We start from the raw sequence: 7,908 nt of genomic DNA, 5'->3' as shown, positions 1-7,908 counted from the left end.
ATGTGGTTGTGACTTTGTGCAAATTTGAGATGTATTTCCCACCCTCATTTTTTGACATAATGGTTCATCTGGTTCTTCATTTGGTGCGTGAGATTAAGTTGTGCGGTCCAGTGTTCATGAGGTGGTGCTACCCTTTTGAAAAACACATGGGTACATTACAAGATAAAGTACAAAACCGAGCTCACTCTGAAGGAAGTATAATGCAAGGGACAGTGGGTGAGGAGATAGGTAACTTTGTGGCGGACTACATAGCCCTTGCTCAACCTATTGGTCTTTCTACTTCTCGACATGAAGGTAGACTTGATGGTCATGGCACAATTGGGTCGAAACGAATGTCACCAGACCGAGATCAGTTCTTACAAGCACACCTTTATGTGTTGCACCATGTTTCAGATGTGCACCCATATTTAGACGAGCACATGGCTTATTTGCGTGCCGAATTTCCATCCAACGGTGAAAGGGCACTTATGCAGTTGCATAATAAGAAATTTTTTGATTGGTTTCGTGAACGAGTAATGAGTGGATTGAATGATACTAATGTGACCGATACAGTACGGTGGCTTGCGTACGGTCCTAGGGATGATGTCCGTTCATTTGAGGGATATGACATCAATGGGTACACTTTTTGGACCGAGGCTCGTGATTTGAAATCTTCCTCCACCCAAAACAGTGGTGTAACTCTTGTGGCATCGTCAAGGGAGTTTGCAAGTTCTAAGGATAAATCACCTGTCGATGCAGAGTTGTCATACTATGGTCGAATTCAAGAAATACGGGAGCTTGATTATTGTGACTTCACGGTTGCTCTTTTCAAGTGTAAGTGGGTTGATAATATCAGGCGAAACGTCAAACATGAGGACTTTACTCTTGTAGATCTTGGCCACTTGAATGATAGTTCGGAACCATTTATCCTTGCATCTCAAGCTAAGCAAGTGTTCTACGTAACTGACCCAATGGATTCAAAATGGTCTATAGTGCTAGCTGGCAAAAGAAGAATCCTAGGCATTGGAGATGTTGAGGATAAGGAAGAATATGATGCGTTTGATGATTCAGCACCTTTCACTATTCCTAGACCTGGAGTACTAAATGACATAGACAACGAAGCAGGTTATATGCGATCAGACCACAACGAAGGAATTTCAGAATGAGGTAGTTTGATTAAAAGTTAGTAATGGTTTCATTGCAAATATAGTTTAGTTATCATGTATATAGGAGCATAAGTAGGCGAAAATGATATATTTGTAGTTTGAAATTGCCTAAGTGTACTCATTATCATGCATATACAAGGTTATAGGACCATAAGTAGGTGAAACTGGCATAAATAGCTTCTACTTAACCCAACTCCTTTGTTTTGTGTATGAACTAACATTTATTCATTCTAACAACCTATTTTCCATATGTAGATTGAAATTGGCATTTTGTACTCATTATCATGCATATACAAGGTTATAGGACCGTAATAAGTAGGTGAAAATGGCTAGAATAGCTTCTACATAACCATAATAACTATCATGCATATACTTTACTATACACTAATATTGTTTTATGATTGCTTTGACAGGTGCTTATATCTCATGGAGGACGATCATGATCCTCGTTTGGTAGAGGACATTGACGATGATGAGTATGAGGACGAGTACGAGGATGACGACTCCGATGATAGTGATGCTCCTTATGATGTGAATAAGGAGGATGACTTAGGTGAGCCAGAGGATCAGGCTCAAGATGAGTTCGAGCGTAGGCTTGACGATTTTGAAATGTCAGCTGAACGTGCACCGGCCATTGAAAATACAGGATGTGAGATGGTTGGTGAGAACCCGACTCCTGAAAGTCAAGGCCAAGGACAAGATGAAAACAACACAGGTGGTGGAGGGGGGGAAAAGGCACCGGCTGAAAGAAAAACAAGGGGTCCGACGAAAAGCTTTAAGAAACCGGACGGTCCCATGGTCTTGGAGTATGACAACAAAGGCCAACCCGGGCCCAAATGGAGTCAACAATATGCTAATCAAGTTGGCTTATGTTCGCGGAAAATCCCCATTACACTTGTAATGCGGCAAGTACCTCCAGGTTTGATTCAAGCGTTTTGGGATGATACAAGGGTAAGTGTGTTTTTGGCACATTTAGACAATTTAAGATACCTTAACCTTATGATTGTTTTTAAATAGAAACCAATAATCGGTTTTAATTTGTGCTTGCAGGGGCAGTTTTCTATTCCTAATGATCCCGAGAAGAAAAGGGTGTTTGTCTCTTTATTAGGGGAAATATTCAGAGGCTTTAAGACCAAGTTGACTAATCGGTGGATCCATAAGAAGAAGAAGGTGCAAACAAAGAAGAAGAATGCCAAAGAGAATAACCGTCTCCCGTGGCAAATATGGCCGACCGTGTCAAAAGATGATTGGGAAGAGTTCGTTAGAATGAAGAGTCAAAAGAAAGCCATTGTAAGTTTGTGTAAATCTGATGTCAATTGAATAATAGCTTGACACTTTTTGTATTAATGAGACTAACATTTTTTGTTTTGTAGGAACTTCGAGAGCAAAATCAAGCGAATGCAGAAAAGAAGGAATACGTCCATCGTATGGGTCCTAAGACTTTTGCTGAAAAGAGACCTGAGTGGGCCGCTTCGGGTTTATACCCTAAAGCGCTTCTAGTGGCATCGAAGGAACCCTCTAGTTCCACGATCACTACCTTGGTGAGTCGTGCCGGTGATTTCTTTTGTTCTCTCCATTCGTTTGATAAGAAAACCGGAAAATGGTTCATCAAGGGTCCGGAAGCCAAAAAACTGGCGGATAAGCTAGTAAGTTACCTATGAATTGTTGAAATTAAGTCACTTTTGCATCTAACCATTAACTGTTTTACTGACTTCATTTTTCCTTATGCTATAGCTTGAGCACACTCAAGAGATGGTGGAGGGCAAATTTGAACCAAGTGTTGAGAATGACCCTTTCACCATGGCTTTGGGAAGGCCATACCATCCAGGACGAGTAGTAGGTTCGGGAGGGTCATTGCTTGGATGGAATAAGGTGATGGGTCCCGAATACACAAAATCGGGTACATCTCGAGCCAGTGTTAACTCACCGGGGGAGTTGGATGCCAAGGTGGCATCAATTAAGGAACAAGTACGCAACGAGTTAGTTGGTGAATTGAATGCTTGGGCGAAGCTGATGAACTTACCGACTTTGCCGTTTCTCACTCGTACCCCGGTCGACTCATGTTCTGAACCAAAAGGACAAGGAGAAGGTGATAGACATGGAGGAGATGAGATACGTGGTGAAGATGTGCCACCTCAGGTAAAATCAACTGGGTTATTAAAAGTTTTAAAATACCGAGTTAATTGAGATTTTAGGTGCAATGATTGATGTACTGTTGTAGGTTCCTACTCCTACACATGCGGACTCGAGGGAGCTTGAAAATCCAACACCGCATGAATTTCCAGAGTTACAGGTAATTTGTAACCCTCTACCTTAATGAATTTTGTTATATCTATGCTGTTGTAAAAGTCCTACTTAACTATCTTCTTTTTATATATATACTTGTTTAGGAAGACACCAGGTGTGCACTTCTAGCCCCGGGGCATGCAAATATACTGTGTTGAGTTTGGTGGCGTATGGTAGTGCCCAACCGACGACGGGTGCTACGGCGAGGCCACATCATTACTTGGTTGAGATAACAGCACTTTGGCAAGCTGTAGGTAGCTTCGTTGATTGGCCACGTGCATGGGTGAAGTTGATTAATAAGGAGGTAAATTAGCTACTCACTTGACTATTTTCTTCATTTCTCAACTTTTAAACTACTTGCATCTCAAAACAACTCATAATCACATATTTATAAGTGTTTGTCATTTGAAATTACATAAAAATCGCCTTGTTCAAATTTTTTTTTTTAAAAAAAATAAGCAACTTTCGCCGCACCGGGACACCCGAGGGAGCCGCCCCCGCTGCCGGAACAGCAAAGGCAGCCCCAACGAGGCCACAGTAGCCCCGACAGGTAGCTGCCAAGGCTGTAGCAGCCACGGCAGGTGGCTGCGAGACTGCTGCAGCCACGGCAGCAGCCTGCCTAGGCTGCTGCAGCCTCGACAGGCGGCTGCCATGGCTGCTGCAGCCTCGACAGGTGCTGCTACAACCATGGCAGCCGCCTGTCGAGGCAGTAGCAGCCCAGGCAGGCTGCTGCCAAGGCTGCAGCAGACTGGCAGCCACCTGCCGTGGCTGCTACAGCCTTGGCAGCCACCTGTCGGGGTTGCTATGGCCTTGGCACGGGCTGCCTTCGCTGTTCCGGCAGCGGGGGCGCCTCCCTCGGGTGTCCCGGTGCGGCTGCCGTTGCATTTTAAAAAAAAAAATTTAAGCAATTTTCATCATTTCATCAAAAAGTAGCCATTTTGAGCCGAAATGGCTACTTACTTGCCTTTTTTCTTCATTTCTCAACTTATAAACTCCTTGCATCTCAAAACAACTCATAATCACATATTTATAAGTGTTTGTCATTTGAAATTACATAAAAATCGCCAAGTTCTAAGTTTTTGGGTCCAATTCAACAAAAAAAAGTCATTTTGACCCGAAATGGCTACTCACTTGGCTATTATAAGTGATTGTGAGTTGAAACTTATTATTTCTCAAACTATTTCAGATTTCCAATGGAAGCAAAACTTCAAAGAGAAAGAGGGTGGAGAAGCCTAAAAGAATTGATCAACCTAAGAAGAAGCTTAGTGAACAACAGTCCAAGAGTGAACAAGCGTCGAAGTTGCACTCTTCGAAAGGTTCACCCATGCCACCTACTCCAATTGTTGAAGACATTGTTCTTCAATCGCTCTCTACTGACATGACCTTTCTTCACAACCATGCTTGTCATTTGGTCGATCCCATGGAAGTTGCACTTCCTAAAGCAATGTTCCACTATGATGAGGATGCAATTGCATGGATCAGCAAAGAAGATGTGAAGGAATTTCTACGTGGTGCAAAGCTTAACATTTCCCTCATTCAAACATTCATGAGGTAATTCAATGCCCACATAAAGTTCATACTTTTTTCAAGTTATTCAAATTGATGGTGATTATCCTACATCTGATAAATTAATCAATGTTCATGCATGCAGAGCACTACAGGAGCACTTAACTGACACTGATTCTCCTTGTAAAGTTGGGTGGTTATGCCCCGAGCAGTTATCCACTACTAAAATCATAGGCAACCCCATGACGTGTTGTACTATGTTGAACAGAGTATAAGGGAATCAACGCGTGCGGGAGGCAAGTTCATATTCGCCCCATGTTATAGAGAGTATGACTAACCATGTCAAATTCAATGGATTTGGCCTCATTATATGTTGACTCCTAAATATTAATTACCTTGTCTATTGTGAACTTATGTAGGGAGCATTGGAGCCTCATGGTGATTTGTAATTCCACTAACACAATTTATCACCTTGATTCAGCTCGATCATCGGAGAAGTGGCTCGTGAAGTCTATATTGCAAAAGTAAATATATATAGCAACTTATAGTGATGATTATTGCTAATAATAACTAATTTAGTAATCATACGACTAATCAAATTTGATTGTATTTTTTTATACTACAGTGTTACGAAGAAGCTACATTGTCATGCTCCAAAGGGTCCAACATGGAAGACACCGTTGGTAATTTACATGATATTATTGTGATTATCTTGAAAATCTATGGTAGTAAATATTTGCTCATTTCCTTTGCATGTTTCACTGATGTGATTTGTTTTTCATATGCTAGTGCGCACAACAAGAGAATGGACTTGATTGTGCTTTGTATGTGATGAGATTCATGCTTGACATTGTGACTCATTGTACGGACACTCAACAACTTGATGAGGTAAGTCCTAAAACTTCTTGAAATTCTATATTGATGTGATTTCATGCCTTAGACACTTAATATTACCCAACAATGGCATGTTATGAGAAACAAAAAAGCTATTTCACAAGAAAGGTAGAAAATGGGCTGAATAGAAGTCATATGGGCCATGTTAGGGCCATTTTGTGTTAATATGCTCTTTTGATGTGATTTCTTTCCTTATAAACATATAACTAGATAATATTGACATGTTATGAGATAAATAAAGTTCATTTAATAAGAAATGTAGGAAATGGGCAAAGTAAGGTCATATAGGCCATATTCGGGCCATTTTGAGTAAAAAGCGTCGTAAACCTTAATAAAATTCTCTCCTATACAATTTTAGGGCTTACACACATACAACTACCCAACATTGACATGTTATGAGAAAGAAATAGTTCATTTGATAAGTAATGTAGAAAATGGGCTACATAGAAGTCATATAAGCCCTATTTGGGCCATGTTGAGTAAAATGCGTTGTTAAACTTCTTGAAATGCTATATTGATGTGATTTCTAGCCTTAGACACCTAATATTATCCAACAATGACATTTTATGAGAAACAATAAGGCTATTTCACAAGAAAGGTAGGAAATGGGTTTAATAGAAGTCATATGGGCCATATTAGGGCCATTTTGTGTTAATTTGCTCTTTTGATGTGATTTCTTTCCTTATACACCTATAACTAGATAATATTGACATGTTATGAGATAAATAAAGTTCATTTAATAAGAAATGTAGGATATGGGCAAAGTAAGGTCATATAGGCCATATTCGGGCCATTTTGGGTAAAACCCGTCATAAACCTTAATAAAATGCTCTCTTATACAATTTTAGGGCTTACACACATACAACTATCCAATATTGAAATGTTATGAGAAAGAAATAGTTCATTTGATAAGTAATGTAGTAAATGGGCTATATAGAAGTCGTATAGGTAATATTTGATAAAATACATATTTTTTGCCTAATTAATTATTTTTAAAATAATGTTTTTGTATTTCAAGTTTTGCAAGGTCCAAAAGGTGGCCCGTTGACAATCACGGAGCTTAATGAAGTTCGTGACATGTTGGCGTCTTTCATCACCTTCAACATGTAAATGGCATGCATTGTAATTGTAAATTATTTATGTTATTAACTTTTGAATTATATATAACTTATTATTCATTATATATGTGTACTTACTATTATTTGTATATGTAAGCAACTTTTTTTTTTTGTATTGCGTTTGGGAATATTTATATCTATATATATATATATATAATTGAATTCTTGTATCTAATATTATTTTTGTATATAATAATTAATAATATTATTATTAGTTATTATAATAATAAAATTATTAATTATTATATTTAATATAATTGCTGGAATTACAGGGTATTATTATTGCAGGTTTTTTTTTTAAAAATATTATTGCACGATGGAAAAAAAAACGAAAAAAATAAAATTATACAAAAGGCACCGGTTAGGCAGGAACCGGTGCCTAAACTATCCACCACCCAAAAAAAAAATGGCGGGAGAGCAGTATTAGGCACCGGTTAACCGGTGCCTATTAAACCCTATGGCACCGGTTTTGAACCGGTGCCAAATAGGGGGTTTTTGGCACCCCTCAAATAGGCAGCGGTTCAAACCGGTGCCTTATACCGGGTTTGAACCGCTGCCTAATGCGTTTTTTCTACTAGTGATGGGTGGATGGAGTAGTTAGTTCTAAGCTAATGGCATAAGACCTTTGGAGTAGCTTTGCCGCTTTGGTCAATGAATCATATTTATGTATCTTTTGAAACAATATTTGTTGATTTTATATATATATATATATATATATATATATATATATATATATATATATATATATATATTATTCTTTAAAAAAAACTATATATCAAATTGTTTATAAAATGTCATAATTTTTCATCAGTTTCTGTATGGCTAGGGTTACTAATTCAGGGTTTACTCAGTCGGTTCGGGGTTATTTATCCAAAGTTTACTAGGTCAAAGGTTACTTGGTTGGTTAGGAATAACTTGTTCGGTCAGAGGTTACTTGGTCGGTAATGGATTATTTTGTC

General features: G+C 38.8%; 1 protein-coding gene across 1 annotated transcript; it reads left to right on the top strand.

Annotated features, from left to right (window-relative positions):
- The first annotated feature begins 419 nt into the window (after positions 1–419).
- LOC110722024 lies at positions 420–3,589 on the top strand. The gene is made up of 6 exons (XM_021901247.1): positions 420–565; positions 1,559–2,096; positions 2,163–2,435; positions 2,519–2,791; positions 2,880–3,284; positions 3,536–3,589. The coding sequence occupies exons 1-6, from the start codon at positions 420–422 to the stop codon at positions 3,587–3,589; spliced, it is 1,689 nt and encodes a 562-aa protein (XP_021756939.1).
- The last annotated feature ends 4,319 nt before the right edge of the window (positions 3,590–7,908 follow it).

This window comes from Chenopodium quinoa, unplaced genomic scaffold (assembly GCF_001683475.1).
Source record: "Chenopodium quinoa cultivar QQ74 unplaced genomic scaffold, ASM168347v1, whole genome shotgun sequence".
NCBI classification, from domain to species: domain Eukaryota; kingdom Viridiplantae; phylum Streptophyta; class Magnoliopsida; order Caryophyllales; family Amaranthaceae; genus Chenopodium; species Chenopodium quinoa.
Note: the sequence above shows the minus strand (reverse complement) of the source record. Positions and strands in the feature narration are given on the sequence as shown.